The sequence below is a fragment of the Pieris rapae genome, chromosome Z, assembly GCF_905147795.1.
Source record: "Pieris rapae chromosome Z, ilPieRapa1.1, whole genome shotgun sequence".
Classification (NCBI taxonomy): domain Eukaryota; kingdom Metazoa; phylum Arthropoda; class Insecta; order Lepidoptera; family Pieridae; genus Pieris; species Pieris rapae.
In genome coordinates, this window is record NC_059534.1 from 9,107,926 (window position 1) to 9,127,323 (window position 19,398).

At 34.7% G+C, this 19,398-nt stretch overlaps 1 protein-coding gene across 1 annotated transcript in view; it reads right to left on the reverse strand.

The window, feature by feature from the left end:
• The window catches only part of LOC110999038 (ankyrin repeat domain-containing protein SOWAHC), a 53,564-nt gene that overhangs the window by 19,271 nt on the left and 14,895 nt on the right, over positions 1-19,398 (reverse strand). Inside the window, exons 3-4 of the mRNA XM_045634071.1 lie at positions 18,011-18,037; positions 17,141-17,266 (exon numbers count right to left, since the gene is read on the reverse strand). Of these exons, the coding sequence (XP_045490027.1) occupies positions 17,141-17,266; positions 18,011-18,037 (153 nt within the window). The remainder of the gene's footprint in view (positions 1-17,140; positions 17,267-18,010; positions 18,038-19,398) is intronic.

Below are 19,398 nucleotides of genomic sequence, written 5' to 3' on the forward strand. Positions count from 1 at the left end.
TGAAAATATGTAATAGAGCTAATAAGTGTTGGTAGGTAGCTACCTCAGCGGTCGGCCAATATTGCGCTCATAATAGCCTTAATATTCTCATCAATGTATAAAGACGGGCTGGAGAGGGCCGCGCTCATCGAACATTATTCACGTTCGTTCAATAAATATATAATGCTTATAATGACTACGTCGTGAATAATTTTCGATTCATTGTAAAATCTTTTCTTTATTCAAGGCAAACGAAACAGCACGATTTTAAAACGTTTTACACTTCGTAATGACGCATCATTAATTACCCCATTCTGACCCAAGTTCCTTGACAGGTGTCAAAAATACCATTATAACACGTGTATTTCTAGCCTAAGGATAATTGTTTATGACACATTAGGCATGTACCTCATTACCCACAGATAAAACAAACAAAAATTGCCGGTCAATTAATCTCAATCACAAAACCGCGAAACAGTAAATAATAATTAGTCATCGTGTGTCATTACGAGTAATATGTGTCGGGCGTGTAAATGATATTTTCGTGCGGATATGAAAATGGTGAATGGGTATTTCTAAAATAAGAGGCTAATTTATTATCGGCTGCGATGCAAAGGCGCGGTGACGCAAACATTCGTCGACAGAAATTAAGCGATAGAATACTGCATCAAGCGAACCGAACGATAGAGCCACTATAGCGTGCGTCCGCACACGAAACTACCTCATACATCAACGCGTAGACAAATAAGATCACATTACTCTTACACAACTAAAACCAAGCACAGAATGTGAAGAAAATAAATGAGACAAAACGCAGTAGCGACGCCTATACAATACTAGATCGGATGCTTAAGCAACATGTCAATAAAGTCATTAAATTGCGCATAGACATTGTTACTTTAATTAAGACATGAGGAATGCGTGTATCAATTTTTTCTTTCACGCTTTGTCTAAAACATTGTGAATTTAATTGCATGCCTGTTAGCGGCTCACCCCGTGGATGTGTCGTTAATAGAGCGTTGTGTCTCTTCATTTTGTTTTAACGTTCAGTGACTCTGTTATTTCGGAGCGACTAATAAATTGCGCGATGACAGGTGTCAGCTGCTCGAACGCCTCTGCACTCTTGTGTCGATGTCTCATTCCTCACGCTCTACTCCTAAATTCTCTTATTTCATCAACGCTAAGTTCAATTTTCGTTCCGTTCTCTCGCCATTCGATTTGTTTTCATTAGAATTATAGTTATAGTGGGTACGGCTAATCTGAATCGCGTGAAATTATCGAGTGTGTTTTCATGTCACGAACATTTTCTACTTCGTTTACGATTTCTTCGTGCAATTTATCATTTTAAACTACTTCAGTTTTGGTATTATAATTACTCGTTTTATTTAAATTAAAATTATTTACGTATTTAACGCAACACGAACATAGTTATGCATATGTATTGACAGATCGTTATTTTATAGCCAGAAATAACAGAAAATTAATCTCACATAATTTAACAGAGAGGCGTTTTTAATTATCAATCATTACAACATTTAAACAAATGAACATCTAAAATTAAACTGAAGTTCAACAAAAGAAGAAAACGAATCCGTTTCCTCCGAAAAACGAATAAAACGTATGATACAGTATAAATCAGAGATATATGCATTTCTTTTTACTATCGTTAATTACAGAAGGGCGTATATAAATAAAGAGCGCGCGCCCATGGAGGCGGGCTCGAGGCGATCACCGCGCCTGCGCCCGCGCCGTCGTACTTGTGTTGCGACAAGCAAATGCACTTATCCTTCTGCCATGAAAAAATGTTGCCAGCCGCTTTCGTCGGTCAGTTGTACCAACAATGCGACGCGCTCTTGAGTCATTGCCTCCAAGAGGTTCACTTTGTACCTCGGGACAACGAAAAAAACAAAACAAAACGCAAAGGAAACAATAAGAACAACTTTTGTTTTTATTGTAATTCACCTGTTTCGCCCCACGTTCCAAAATTTCATCAATGAACTACGATTCAAATCTCTATTCAAGCCATAGAACGAAACGATTAGCTTGTTATTAGTGAACACAGAACGGAATCACATAAAACTGTCATCATATCGCGACTCAAAATAAACGGAAGTCTTTGATAAATGCCAATAAATCGTTCGGACAAAAATTAATATCAATAAATTGAAAATGTTTAAACATATAATCGGTTATTGTAAATAGCTGGAAGGCTCTTATGCAAAACAGCTCATTCATCGGGCCATCTCAACGACGGTAGCGAATATAAATGATTCTTACAGATTGCACCGGCACTGCACAAAGAAAAGGCAACGCCCATTGATATTTTTTTAATCACTTCAAACTAATTTTGAATTGAGAAATTATTGAAAATCAATAAAGGTATGTGTTCACTCGAACAACGATACGGTTTAGGTATACGCTTGAATGTTAATTATCTTCAATACACAACTTTCACAAAGATCCACTGACGTCGAACTTGGCAATTTACATAAATCCCAAAGTTTCACTTGACAAAGGCCTTATTAAAATCTTCGGAATAATTTTAATTTGGGATGACGGCAGCATCATTAATCTTAAACACCGCCTAACAGCTTCATTCGCACAACAAATACGCATGCAGCGTGCGTTTTTCATTTGTTAGAAATAATTTGAAATGCAAATTCTAAAACAGCTTAATTGTAGAACAGTACCGAATATTGTTTAGGGGTCTACCCTATTCGTAGTTAATTCCGTTTAGCCAATTGATTGTGGTACTTAACCCGTCTGACTACAGCTGCGCGTAAATCTTTCTAACGGCCGGCTCGCAAATAAAATCCCGAGTCGAGAATTCGTGATAGCGGTTATCGGCGCGTCCTCATCTCACTTGTCTTTGTGTTTCGTTAAACAAATAGAGGTCTTGTTGGGTCGGTCCTAATTAAAAACTATATTCAGCCGCAGCCGTATGGTGGCCCGAAGTAGTTAGTCACTCCGTCTGTCCAATGATCACCACCCAGTTGTTTCGTGTTGTCTCATCGTAGATATATATATATATATACTAATATAAAATAGCACAATTACCAATAAAGACGTCACACGGTAATATCGTCAGGGACTGTTTGAACAAATTTCGAATAAAATGTCATTACTGACTCTAATTACAAATGATATAAAATTGAATATTTAATCGGTTTATAATTAGAAACAATTGGAGATACAGAAATTTTAATCAGAATTGAAAGTGGAAGTAGCCGACCGCGGCGTCGGATGCTTGTTTAGCAGAGGCCGGCCCACCTCGACCGCGCGTACTAAAATCTGATCTTATCTCATATATTTTAATAGGTTTCCGTGGCGGCACTACGCTGCCCAGTAATTGTACAAAATATATCTACGGGAACAAATCCAATATTGCGTTTTGAAGCGACCACGGATTGGTTTGCCACGCGTGATTAAAGCTTAAATCAACACACAAAGTAATTACATTCGTGCCACACTTCATCACAGATGCGAATAGTGATTAAGTATCGCCCGCCTTTGGTGCCGTGCGCGGGCCGTGTCTTCACTCGGAATTACTCTACGAATCGTTAGGGAGCAAATCGTCCTGACTTAATTTAGGCAACCCGAAAGGATTAGTTAATACCAACGTCGAATGTTTCCGGGGGAGAACCGGTAAACATTCACAACAATTATTGATTGTATTTGAATTAATTAAGGCGTATATACGTTGAGAGTACTCTTTATAAGACATTACTGAACCGTTACCAAACAAATACAGTTTGTTGAACCATTGTTAAAGCGATATACAAGCGGACATGACAACAGCGACGTATGAATAGATTTTTGATGTAGTTTGACAAGTGTTCATTGTAATAAATAAAACGTCGATCACGGATCGGACAAGAAATATTTCCACATTGTTTCCACTGCTGAACGGAACCTTAAATCTTACGTTAGACATCTTTTAAATTGAATTAATTAAAAGTTTTCTATTAGCGCAAGGGTTGTAGCAAACTTCTTTTGTATTCTAGAAGGGAGTTTTTCAGTAAAACAAAGCCGAATCTACAACAAAATATAAAAGTTTTACAATAACGTACACGCCCCGGGCGAGGAGTTCGTCAAAACAGAAAACAATCCCTAACTTGCCCATCTTCTTGCCGAGATCAATATTTGAAAGAAAGCGATAATTTAAAAGGGTTAACAAAGGGACATGTTTTGGGAAGCGTTTGATCCTTGTTCGCGGTTTTACAAAAGCTAATAGAAATACCTTGCTATTTAATTTTATTACATTCGATCCAATAATTTAGTAGCGGTTTGTTAATTCAATTAAAGAAACGTATACGAACATATGCTACATAGCTACTTAGGTACCTAATACCTAAATAGCCTTCTAGAGTTTCTAGGACTACAGTAAATAGCTTGACCCTATCATGGTTACATAACCGCGAGTGAATAGCACATGTATTGCTTCTGTTAATGCAGTAGCTGTGTCTATAGACATACCTACGCATTCACAGTATAATGAGGCTGTTACACAGCTCTCGAATTCGGCAGTGCCGTGGGCGGGCGGGCCTCGCTCTCACCTACTTCGCTGCAAGCGGCCTTACCCAATTAGCCTTAAAATAATGAACATGTTTTATATTTTCACTGGAGCGCACCGTGTTCATCCCGGTTTGCCCCGGGAGGTCATGCCCCGGCCCTCGTTCCAAACACAAGTACAGTCAAGTTACATAATTACAAAGGGACAGGCCGGTTGAGCTTTGGTTCCGGATGTGTAGCGTTTTGTGTGTAAACGATGCCCATAATATTCATGTTGTAAACTTCACCGCTCCTCATTAATGTAGTCGTATTGTACTCAGACCAGACTCTATTGTCCGCGTAACAATCATGAACATTTATTTGTTAACCGCATTGAAACTATTATTTCTATGAAGGAGAAGAACACTTTAAATTTAATTAACACGACGGTTAACTCGCATTACATTTAATTGGTTTACTAAATAAATTCGTCTACATAATTGAATACAGTTAGAAAAACCATACTAACGAGTATGCGGTGCCGGAATTAAATTATAATAAGTGATTAACAGTTTCATGCCTCTTAAGTCTACAAATAACGCGACCGCACTCAAAGATTTAACTAAGCTTGAATAAATAATCAATTTAGCGTGGCCCGCACGGCTTCTGATCGATTGCCACAATAGCGGCCGGATGATATACTCCGCGTGCCGCGACGATAAATATTCCGAGACAAATGTTTAGAGCGTCTCCAGAGAGTTGCGGTGACACTAAATTTAAAAGCTTCAATTGTACAGAAATAACCGAAACACGGTTAAGATCTTTCGAAAACAAATCGTGTATCGGGCGTTTGATGACAATCGTGATTGACTGCGCACGTGAACGTCTCTAATATAAACAAATTAATAGGGAGCCGGCGTGGCCACGGTGGCGGACGTAATTTAGATCACTCCGCTTTGACGTATGAGACTAGGGATGAGGGACAACGGCCCGATGTCATAGCTGACATTAAAAAAATATTTGACGCAAAAGTTGTAAATCAGAGTCGCGCCGCATAACGTCCTTTAGACGAAGTGGCTTTTACAACGCAAGCGCTTCCTGTCTAGAGATGTTACGATTATGATTCAAAAGGAAACATAACTCGACGGTGATAATTTTTATGAAAATAACTCATATTTTACTATGTAACAACGTATCTATTTTATTGTTTCAATAAGTTGAATAACATCGTTTTATTGCATCATTTCGAAACGGTTACGAGATTTCATTATCTAGACTTTAATGGTTTGTAACATGTGTTAATCACGTTCACCGAGGGGTTTTATCAAAACGGGAGTAATTTTAAGAATGACTGCGCCTATAAATAAAGGAGTCTTTACATTAATTATGAGCTTAATTATGTTAGAATCCCTTTGATTTACAAGCCGCTCATTGCCACCGCAAACGAATTGTAGTGGCTTAGTGAAATTTCTCGCTTTGCCTACCGCTGTTCGGATACAATTATTTTTGTCTGAAGATAAGTTGAGATGAAAGTGTTTTCAAATGTGTTGACGCCTATATCATTTGCAAGGATTAGTTGTTGGATGTACCGAAAAAAACACGTACTATTCTTATAGCAGACGTATAGTTCAATTTCATAGAAATTTCGTTCAATTCATCGTTTTCATTCAATTCCGTAAGCGATTGAAAATGATTGCATTGATGGCATACGATGCATTGAACACTTACACAAACGAATTTATAATCACTGATTCTTAGAAATTTTTATCTCTAAGTGTAAAATTTACATTTATAAATTAAAGTACAAATTTGTGAATGTTTCAGAAAATGTAGGATTAATCCAAAACCCGATTCTTATTCTACACAAAGTTGCCGTCACCATCTCGTACAGAAAAATACGGATAATATTAATTTGATAACCATTCAATTAAATTCAAACAAACAGTATGAGCGATATTCCACTATGTTATAATGAATCCACGTTTCAGTCCATCTTCAAATTTCTGAGAAAACCAGTTAAAACTATGCGAGCGCAGACAGGGGCTGTTCTCAATTTGGGCAGGGGAGGAAGGCTTGTACGCCGCCAGCTTACGAAACATACAACCGCAGAAATATCTATAGATCACTTTACATGAGGAAGCTTTAACTTATATCACAAATGCACTTACCTTTTAGTATTATATTTAGGCATAATGCTTAAAGTTTAATAAAGCTTTCATTTGAATTTTATTAGGAGTCAAATGGCTAAATACTAATTCAGCGCTGTTTATATAACCTATACCTAAGATTAAACAATACGACTACTTTACGATTGTACTTGTATTTCCACGAAATATCAAGTATATAATAAAAATAATCATATTCAATCAATCAATAACATTAGAATTGTCCACAATTCAAAGATCGCCAGTCCAAAGCGAACAATCTGCCTATGCTCTATTTCTGCCTGGTGTTTAGAAACAATAGCTTGTATATGCAATTAGTTTATCGGATAGATGGTGGTCGAATGTGTCGTAAATCTATTCTCTTGCCACCAGTGGGCGCTGTACGTACCGTATGTAGATTCCACTCGGGTAATTAATGCGCGCTGGTAGAGTTTCCCTCTACCCCGGCGGGTTTAAATTGAGTGCCCATCTCCCCGATGTACGATATCACCGATTCGAGCAAATTAAAACTTCGCGACTAAACATTGGTGACCGAAAATAAAGGACGCAAATTATTTTCGCAGGTTGAAACCGGTTGATTAATTGTTATGTGCATTTATTGGTCGAATTTATTTAAAGATTCATTCATTTGGAAGTTGGTTTCGTAGCCGTGTGTAGTGAAGTAAAAATTACAATTATTCGATGTCAAGAACAAAAAATAAAAATAAGCAAAAAATACTTATAAGAAATTATTAATTAACGTTAATAAGTATTTTAATTTGAACAAATAAGGAACTAAAATGGAAGTCGAAAAATATACCTAATATTTACGTAGGATTTTAGGGGATTCAACAAACATATCAAGCTAGATCCAAATCTATGGTGATCAATATTTCTAAAATCTTTACTAAACGACTCTTAATACGACTATAGCATTACTACATTGACAATTCATAGTTAAAGAAGAAAGCAAAATAACTTAATTACTACCTTACCAATAACGAAAGATTGATTGGCTTAAAATGAACATAAATATAAATTTATTAAATGACATACAAATTATTAGGTTTCACGAGAATGTTTGGATATTTTTAGAACATATGACAAATGAAATCTAACCAATTTGTATTTATATTATTTACAATATTAGTGGTTTTAGTTGTGATGTGTTTGTGACGTAAATAGTTTTAGTGTGTGTACTTATAAAAATGTAATATACTTATAATATAACATAAAAATAGAGACTTAAAAAGCTTAAAGGCATAACTAAGCTCACTTATTACCCGTGCCAACAGCTGCATTTCGCATCAGCTTGAATTATGTGCGGTTCCTCCTTCAGGATAAACATATGTATTTGCATATATTCCATCGATTTTATACAATTTCTAAGAAACGCAATGTACAATTTATTTCTAAGAATATCACTTACAACAGAATCAAGGTGAATTTGAGTAGTCGTATCCGATACTGCATAATCTAATACGTTTGTGACAGAGACACACTTTTTCGAAATTAAGTGATATTATAGGTTCTTCAGTGAAATGATATCAAATCGTTAACTACTTGTAAATTATTTTCGGGGATTGTCGTATCTACACTAATATGAAGAGATTTCAATGTTAGAATTGAATTGGTTTTAAAACTTGTGGTCGGTTTTGATACATTTTTTCAACATTAGAATTCAACATAATTCCTATAGAATATTTTGCAGTTAGGGTATGAAAACTTCGGCTTCATTACCCAAGGTGTGAAAATACCAAAAACCTATACCGGAAACTGCTGATAATAGAGCATTATGATGTACTACAGATTTATAGAATTTACAACACAATAATACATCTAGCCATAACTCACAATTAAATTCAAAATATGACATGAGAGACGAAAGAGTGTGAACTATTTTGAAAGGGGTTAGAAAGACTTGTTACAAGTTATTTACAGGTGATATATATAATTAAAGTAATACTTTTGAATTGGTGAGTAAATTACACTTAAAATCGACGATAACACTAATGAATATTTACATTTCTTTGAACGCACCCAAGGCTAAAAATTCTCTCTTCACCTTTCTGAACATAAGTATGGCCCAGATTTTGGATATTATTAGCATACACTGTACTTTGTCACGCTATCTTAGCCTACAGGATTGACGCCCCTTCTCATTATCCCTTCTGTGGTGAATACCAATTTGCAATAACAATGATTGAACCAAAAGGCTCACTTTAGTTGAGATTGTAATGAAGATTCAATAGTTCGATAGTAATGATAATTTATTATTATAGTTAGCAGTTTTGCCTATTGTCATATACGTGCGACAGACAGCTGAAGCCGTGTGTTCGAATGACGGCGTTGCGTATATAGAGATTTCTTTGTTCTATTAACACTTGCACCTACAGGGAAAATCGTGAGGAAACCCAACAACGACATCTATAATAATTTAAAAATCTCAAGTACCTAAGCTGTCACTAGATTATCAATATTTCCTATACTATTTTTATGAACACAAACATATGGATATACATCTAATCTCTTAATACGTAAAACATAAAATCGAGAATGTGTTTCCGACAAAATCAAATTACAGTAAATTTATTCAAAAGTTAGGGCAGCAATTTACGCGTGTTACAAATCTAAATGTCGGTTGGAACACTATTTATCCTCTTTCCAAAGCTACAAGGTACGACCAAGGGAATAACACCCACATGCCTGGATCCTTTTGGAAAAACATAAATTCGAGGTCGGTCCGCAATTCTCCTTTTTTAATCCCGATACGTTCCAACTTATTTCCATCCTAGAACGACAAATTGATTTATCTCGTCCCTATTTATACTTCTAAATTTGAATACTTCAAAATAAAACAACCTATTAAACAAGGGTAATGAGAAAACAATACCGTAAAAGATATTTTGAATAGGGCACTGCCAACACCTTGGCCGGCGCCAGTACTAAATTACCAAAGAACGCTAACCTGTCTTCTTTCAAATTTGATTGTGCCCAACATCACACGCCCATAAACTCTATAATGAAACGTCCCTATAAAAACAAAACTATAGGCATATATGATTAGCTCGATACACGAGTAAGGTAGAGCCACTAAACAAACAGCTATAATATTGCATCGTCACCTTGTTCAAAATCACTTATTGTAAGAGTGACTTGCAACGCAGCAAGTGCCTTATGCTGCGTCTGAACAATGTATTCGGAGCCGTGTTATCGCTCTCACTCTAACTATTCATATTGTTTTACTTGTTATTATTATAATTAATATTTAGATCAAAATAGCTTTCGGACCTAGCGCAATTGAAAAAAGGTTTTAGAGACGTTAATGACAATATAAATATAATACAGGGTAAAAAATGCTCCTGTTTTATACAACCATAAATATCATAATAAGTGTTCAACGACAAAAAATGTATTCATAATAATATAATGGTGCTCCAGCTAACCTTTACTCCATTTAGTGTCAATGAATTCGATACTCATGATGGATGACATGCCAAAAAACTGTATAATACAGAAACATATTTGTCGGTCCCGCATTCGAAACACATAAACATCGCGCGCCTTTACCGAGGCCGGTTCCAATGAGGCAGGGCGAAGGATCTCGGATTGCAGCGCCTTGGCGCCACTCGACACATTTGAGAAGTTAGCACACCCATCAAAAGCGACAAAAAATACAACAATACACTTAAGTTCGTTGGGTCGTGCTTCACTTCACAGTTTAATAGGCGAACGGAACGTACGGGATTAGGATCTCTATAAATCGGACCACGACATACCGATGAATTCATTTTGATGCAACCTAAATTTAGACTAGCATAAATCATCGAGTAGAATCAGTGTCTTAATTAGACTGAGAGATGTCAACGTAGCCCGATGCCTCGGCTCGGAATAAATCAGGATTTAAATTGCTTTCCGCAACGACACACCCACCGTCGACTGGGCGTTAATAGCGCGTGCAACCGAAATATTAAACGAATGTTTTCGGATATTTTTTGCTTTGAAATCGAATACCGTCTAAGCGACACATGTAAAAAATTAGAGTACCAGGATATATCACGCGTTTGTGGAATCAACTAATTGGATGGTAAGCTTGAAGGATTTACTGAATACATATTTTTGAAGTTCAGAGACGTTTAGTCGTCATTTGTTGAACGATTTTCACGGGCTCAGCCATTAAATTACTGCTAATTCTTGATTAATTTATAATGTATAGAATAATCCAAATGCCAAATTTATTTTCTCGAATTCCTCGTTTACCCCGATCAGCCAGAAGATAGGCCATACACTCCGAAGGGATCCCAATCATATTCCCAAGCAGGCATTTGAATGGAACCCGGAAGGAAAGCGGAAGCGTGGCTGTCCCAAGAAAACCTGGCGCCGTATTGTTGCAGATTTTTTTTATAGAACAGGGGGCAAATGGGCAGGAGGCTCACCTGATGTTAAGTGATACCGCCGCCCATGGACACTCTCAATGCCAGAGGGCTCGCGAGTGCTTTGCCGGCTTATAAGATGAGGCAAAGAGAGCCGGAAAGAGGAGCTAGGTGAAATATGAGGGTCAAGACCGAATGCGATATAGACTCACAGTAGACGCCCCTTACTCTTTTAACGATTAACGATTTAACGATTTACGATTAAACTTAACCCAGCTCTAAAAAAATAATAATTAAGAGAAAACCTTAAAACATTTTTTCTTCAAAAGTTATGCCAAATCGCAAAAGAATTACTTTATTAGACGCAGGTAAATACGATTTTACGAGCTAAGGATTGATTAAAATCTCAAGGAAATAAAAAGGCATAAACTTTATTTGTTTTATACAGGGTAATAATAATCTTATTGAGTTTTATTAATTTAATATGAGGTTTGTTAACAAACGCCAATTTCGATTTGATTATTCCGATCGCGAGGCCGGGGCGCTCATAAATCAAACATAATAAACCTAAGCTTTCGTCTTCTTTATTGACCAAACATACCTTTATCATGACAATTACATGGTCGTTAAGAGACAGTTATATAAATTTGATTCGGTACCACGAGAATTAATCGGATATCCAACTGTATGTATTTTTTTAAACCCCATAAACATTGAACGGGACCTGAGTTTTATATATAAATGTTTCATTTATCAGTCGTTGTCTTTATGTTTCTATTTCTCAATGACATTCCGATCTCTCCCAAGTATCCTTGCATTGGCCATTCCGCACATATATAATACGCGAACAAAGTCACAATAAAAAATCGAAAATCAATGTAATATTATGCTTTGATATTAAAAAATGAAGTTGGTCGAAAGAAGCCCAACAAGGATGGCAATGGCGACATATACATAATTACTATGATGATGATAAACAAACACATTTATATGTATGACTCAATAAAAGAACTTCAAAAAATAGTATGAATATATCTTTAAAGGTACAAATGAAATATAAATAATCTTATCTCATTTGTAATACGAGAAAGGTATTTTGTTCATTCGTAAAGTCAAAAAAATGCTTATCTAAAATAGATAAATTGCGAGATTCTTTGTCGAGGGTAAGAACAGGTAGTTTATAAATAATGGGTGTAGTTGACACACGCCATTCTCAAACCGAAGTTGACACGATATCTCTTAAAACCACTATTAAGCCGGTGATAAAGATTATATATGTATTTGTAGCACAATTATTGATTTTTAGCTGTCTGAACAGTAGTGTAAACGATTATCCGTAAAGTCTCTGGATAAGCGTTGTTCTTTGTATACATGTGTTATTTGTGGTCCATCATACCCCTGGATATATTTACGACTATTTCCACGCACCTAGACTACTTACGTACAAAGAAACAAGCTAGTGCAGTGACAGATTCACTGGGTTTTACGTTAAGTGAATATAAATGGAGAAATATTTAAAGAATGTCAACGGAAATCAGATGAGCACGGCGGGCGGTCCAAGTCAATTAATATCAGAGCAAAGATAGGAAGCGACGATGACATATTTAAGTGATATAGGCAATATTAAAAAATGACACGTGGACGAGACACTTCTACAAAACCATATCTCCATCAGCGTGGAGCAAATACTAAAATATCAAAGTGTTTTTAGTAACGACGATGTCATAGTGGTACAGCAACATGTGTTACATATTGTACGACAATATTTAATATTGCTTTATTAGGTCCCGGTGTCTTTCGAAATTTCAAAGCAGATGTGAGAGGCACTGACGGACTAATTGGAGACAAATTTTATATTATCATTAGGCATGTTCCAGTTACGTAGATGTTTTAAGATCTCTATGTTTAACAAGCGGAATATTTTTCAAACACTTTTGAAATATTAGTTTTAACAACGCGACTTCATGACAAATGGTTATTGTAGCTTTACCGCGTTTTACAAACTAAACCAATTATTTGTAACGTAAAAAGCAGGGAAAAATATTTTCTAACGTTAAAAAAATATGTTTTTAACGTTAGAAATTATGACAAAAACAGTCTTCGTCTTATTAGAAATTTCATATTAGATTTTACATACGTATACAAATAGGGAATGAGCAGTGTTGGCCTAGTGGCTTCAGCGTGCGACTCTCACACCTGAGGTCGTAGGTTCGACCCCGGCTGTGCACCAATAGAGTTACTTTCTATGTGCGCATTTAACATTTGCTCGAACGGTGAAGGAAAACATCGTGACGAAACCGACATGTCTTAGACCCAAAAAGTCGACGGCGTGTATCAGGTACTGGAGGCTGATCACCTACTTGCTTATTAGATTTAAAAATGATCATGAAACAGATTCAGAATTCTGATTCCAAGACTTAAAGAGATTGTAGCGCCACTGATATATTATGATACAATTAATAAAGATGTATTACTTTAACATTCAGAAACAAGGCATAGCCTCAAAAATGTATTAGATTTCGACTTACGGGTGTCATAGTTTATTTCAAATATCGCTTCAAAACCTTACGCTTAAAGCCACGCATTTGTTACCATGGTAACCATTATTTTTAAATGGAATAAACATAGTATTCATCGTATAGGGCGACAAATAAAAATAAGGACATTTGACGTTATGGAACTATCGGGAAAAACGCGATGAATGTTACTCAAGACCAAAAGAATTGGAAAAAATTAAAGATCGCTTTTACCCGTAAAGGGGCCATACAAAACAAGAACACCAAAAAAGAAAAGGAAAAAGATATCTAAAAATCTAACTGGAAATTGTTAGGACTTTTAGAAAGAAATGTAAACAAACCAATTGCTGTATGGATCAATTTATAAATCTGTAATAGAAATGAAAATCGTGTTAACAAAGTTCTTATTCCATCTAAGATCTATACAATCTAGCCCAACTTAAGACTGATTCACTAATATTGATGAACCCTATGATTGCGGATGTTATTTCGGTCATAGCGTCTTATAACTTCATATATATAATATATATAATTCAATAGAACCAACATATGATATTACTATTTATTTATTTACAAAAGCTTGCCAACGATCGGCACAACGATACATTGATATTTAAGAGAAATAGAATACATTAATTTGATAAACACTTGTAGACAAACAGAACAAACACTAAGAGGAAAGTAATACATCGATTTATAAATTACAAAAACTAAAAGAAAAATGATTTCAAAGTCTGAGTGATATTAGTAATTACATACTTATTAGCTTATATTGTTAACTTTCAAAATCAAGGGATAATATATACATATAATGAATGTTATAAATTTATATGCTGGCAGAGATCTTTCGTAGCTATCCTAATTAAGCTCTTAACTATTCAGGTAAACTGAACAGGATGGCAATAAAATACAAAATCCAATTGCGTCTCTTGATTTACAAGGAATCAATAAATGTGAAGGCTATCTTCAGATTTTATTGCGTATACAATAAAAGTAATGTACTGGAGACCTCATATAAACCTTAATCAACATAATGGTTCACAAACGATCAATTAAATTTAATCTAATTAATCATTTATTTCTATGTCTGATTTTTTATTAAGACTTTAGCTAGTTGTACTAAATCTCATTTTATATATGCTGTAGTTACGTGCATAATTATTTTGTAACTACTACACGATATGAGAATAATATTACGTACGTAAAAGATACGGGGCGTATCTATTCTTGGATTGAAAAATTAAGACAAAGTAAAAACAGTGTAATACGAATTAATATAAAAACATAACATGGTTTTCCCATTGGGTCAGGAATTGCCATAAGAGAGGGAGATATAAACCACCACACACAAATGAAGATGAAATAAAAGAGATAGCGGGGAAAGATTGAAACTTATCAGCGAAGATGGGAGACAAATGAAAGAATTTGGACGAGGCGGTCACTCCGTCAGAGGACTGTACAAAGCCTGTATGTGTGTTTGCATTATCGAATGTTGGATGTCCCAATGGTGGATATCCAAAAGGGGTTCTTATATTTCTTAGCTAAATTTCAGAGATTTTCTTCAACAATTGTTTCACCATTAGAATGCTGAGTAATAACAAATATATTTACTTAATGTTACAGAAAATTACAGACGTGTGGAGGTATGACAGGAGAGTAAGATCTTCTAAAAATGAATGTACCATTAGGGATATGAATTACGCTTCGTTTAAATAAGTAAACAATTTTGCTGACAGACGTAAATGACTTTAACGACGAAATGTTGTTTGTAGTCCCGTTAGAATGCAAATTACGTCAGACACATTTCCATGAATGTGCTGATATTTTTGTATTAAGCTGTACTAATAGAAACAGTACCTACTGTTTCGCAGGAAACAAGTGTGTCCAACTAAGCCACACACAAAATTTCATATACGTATAAATGTATTATTGTAACATTTATCTTATAAATATAATTATTTAAATACGAAAGCCCAGCTGTTATGAAAGCTAAATAAAAAGATGTTGATGAGTGTACATTAAGTACCTATATGATTTAATATTTTAATTATTACGCACTAATGTTTAAAGAATTTTATTTCTCATCAAAAAAAAATTACATGAGAAACTTAATAATACGAGTGAGATACACGTTGCCATTAGCAGTCTCAATTTTAGTCAACTGTGTTCACTCTAACATGCATCTTTACTGCCTTTTTGAATTTGTCAAACACTCCAATATTGCGAATTTGAGATGGTAATTGATTAAATAATTGCACACCCTCATACCTAATAGACTTTTTCAAATAATTTGTACGCGGCTTCGGCAAAATAAGCAAACTCTCTCGACGAGTATTACGTGTAGTTGTATATTTGATTTTTTTGAATTATATACAAAACCGTGTTTATTAAAATCTATAAAAAAATATAATCATTTTCTTAGAGAACTTTTGAAAATTTTGTTTAAAATTACAATATAATACAAAGCTTTTTAAAACCGGATATAAACTTCCGTTACAAAGTTAGTGTACTAACAAATTAGTGAAACAATAGGCTCTTGACGAAAAGTAAGAGCAAAGGTTGTTTTCATACATAATAAATCAGGGATAAAAAAACCAGCTACAACCTTCTTGGTCTGAGTCTCTGTATCTGTTTTGTGATCATTTATATACTAGGTGATCAGTGCCTGTCACGTCATCCATTGCTGACTCTAAGACATAACAAGTTAGTGTCTCACGACGTCCTTCCCTATACGAACGTAGAAAGAAAAATCCATTCTCCCTAAGGGTTAAGAGGCTTAATCGACTAGGTCAATTAGATTTGAGTTTAGATAAAACAGTAAAATATATAATGAATTGGCTGTAAGAAAATCAATAAATTGCATCAAATCGACAACAATATATCAAGTGCACTTAATAAACAATGGTAAAAAAAGCTCGTAAAATCGTAGATATGTCCAGATAGTGTACGGCGGGGGGCGCTCCACTCGGCGCCGGATTACGAGCCAATTAGAAACACACCTTTTCGACATGTGTTTGTCCAAACTAAAACTTTAAGGATACGGGAACATTACAGCATCCGTTATCGCTTATCGCCTTTGCCAATAGTTCACGGAAATAGAAAAAAAATACAACGTTAAAATTCGACCGGTATAGCGTCTATATGCGTGTGTGTATTATACTTCAAATAACATAGTTGTGTGTGTATAGACAAGTATTATATGCGGACATTGCCTTATTAAATTATTGCGAAAAAATTCAATATGTCGCAAATAGATTAGCTTTATTCTCTTACCTACTTGAATGTGTGTAATTATGCAAGCGGACTAAACGTCATAATATTATGTTCATAAATTGTATGTGTCTACAAATTTCGCGGAAACTTGTACCTATAGAGATTGGATTTTTTCCTACAATAAAGTTTAAAACGGAGAGTGCGTCTATACACATATTATATTTAAAAAAATTATAGAACAAGGGGGCAAACGGGCAGGAGGCTCACCTGATGTTAAATTAGAGCTACGTTTTTTTTTCTCCTTATTTTACAAAATAATATAGTATCATTCCACACAATATGTTACATTAGAAAACCGCTGTGGTTTGTATTATTGTAACCATAACAGGCTTGTTGCAACTAACTAACTAACGTAAATACATACCTTGGTTTTAACAAGTTTAGAATTTTCCTTACACATCTTCGCCAGGACATGGTAGTCTCCTCGGGCCGCGTATAATATCCACTGCTTCTGTTTTGTATCCAGCGGTTCAGTTTCCTTGTGATCCAGCTATAAATAAATTTAAGTAAAATAAAAACCATTTATACATTGACAAATTTAATTATGTTGCCATTAATAATGAGGGCTTCATTAAAACCTGCATTGTTACCCTGATAATCGACACCGATCTCCAATTACGCAATAATAACTTTATATGTATATCAACGACTCTCAATTCAAACAAACGGAGTTTTTTAAATGGAATCGTTTATATATATATATATATATATATATATATATATATATATATATATATATACAGATAATAAGTAAATTTTATACTGTAAGGTAAATTTCACTACCTCACAGTAGATAAATAACATATTAAGAATCTTATTTATCTGAATATAATATAATTATAAAATGGGCTTGATGAATTGTATAATAAATCTTGTGTTCAGCCTTTTGAACCTGACACATCGATTTTTAGGTCACATACGCCATTAGTGCACAGCCGAGATCGAACTCGTTGTCTCAGGGTTCAAAATACCTTGCAAACACACAATCGAGATATGTGTTAAAATAATAAACTTTACGACTCCTAAATATAATACTATGAATAAAATTGTTATTCTTGATTTTCGATTAACCTACGATTTTGATATCCAAGAAGATTTCTTTAAACTCCAAACTAACCTATAACTCACATATGTATATGTTGACATACGAAAATCATATTTAACTTTTCTACTATTACACTTGCTAGAGCTTAATACCACCCAATTCCAAAATCTAAATAATATATAGACTTACCGAAGCTCTATCTTCCTCGTCCAAACTCTGAAACAAAGAAAAATTAAATTATATTACTGAAATAAAACAACACTCTTGTTCGCAGCTAAATAAATAAATAAATAAATAAGAAATAAAAATAGTAACATTAAATCATAGCCATTCACACACTCCCTCGTACACTCATTCTTGATTTGTAACACTAAAATTATTTTTAAACTGTTTTAAACCCGTACCAAGTATCACGCAATAATTGTTTTCTAGTTACCCACAACACAGAGCCTCGCTGAACCCCTTTGTTGTAAATAATTTTTTTATTTTATTATCATTACTATTTATCATTATTGCAAAATAACGCTACATTATTAGGTTATACGATTTGTTTGTTCCTTTACCACATTTTTTTAGGTAAGAGTGTTAGCCTTCTGCTGTGATACATAAGGTAATATGTAAGGTGGGAGATATATTGAGAATTCAAGTGATTGGCAGAGGAGTGGAAGAGCTAGGGTGGAGTCGTCCTGCTCTTAACGAGCTTACTTAGTGATATAACTGACTCCGATTTCAATATTGAGTTGTTTGTGCCACGTGATTCCAAGTTTGCTACATCAGCGGACATAGAAGCTGATTACAGCTAATTAAGATTATCTTAGAGCAAAAATCATTGGGACATAAATCGATTTTCATTTACTGAGTAACACTACATGCGTTAAATAATCTCTTATTATTAATGAGTAGTAAAATATGGCATGTCATAATTTATAAATGGTTTTAATTTTTGTTACATTAAAGCGTTTTAGGCCTAATAAACAGTAGAAATGATCTCGACGATAAATACATCTGACCCACTGCACTCGAACCATTACTTATAGAGATCGTACCATGTTAAGGAGTTAAAGAAAATATCGTTCATGAATTATTAAAGCACTTGTGCATTTGTGCACAGCGCAGCACACGTCCGAAAAAAATTAATATTATAAATAAAGACGATATTTACATACATAATAAATATCTTAAAGACACATATAAATTAATCGGAACCTAATATTTCAAAATTAATAAATGAGTACTTATATTGTGAAAATAATATTTTGAATTAATGGTCAATAAATTCGAATTCCCCCGTCTTCAGGCTTGCGATGCGATTGACTGCGCGATTTGAACGTCTTAAACGATTTACAATATTTAATCGATAATGAATCGTAATGCCTATAAGCTAAGATTTAATTTAGTATGAAATTTCAAATGAGATACGTGATCTTGGATGATTGTGGTGGACGTGCGTTGCTCAGCATGACCACTATACCACCTGTCGTTACATATTTATGTCTACACTATTTGCCCCACTGTTAGGGACTTCGATATTGACAAGATAACATCCTTAATGTGATGTGTTTGATTTAATAATAAGA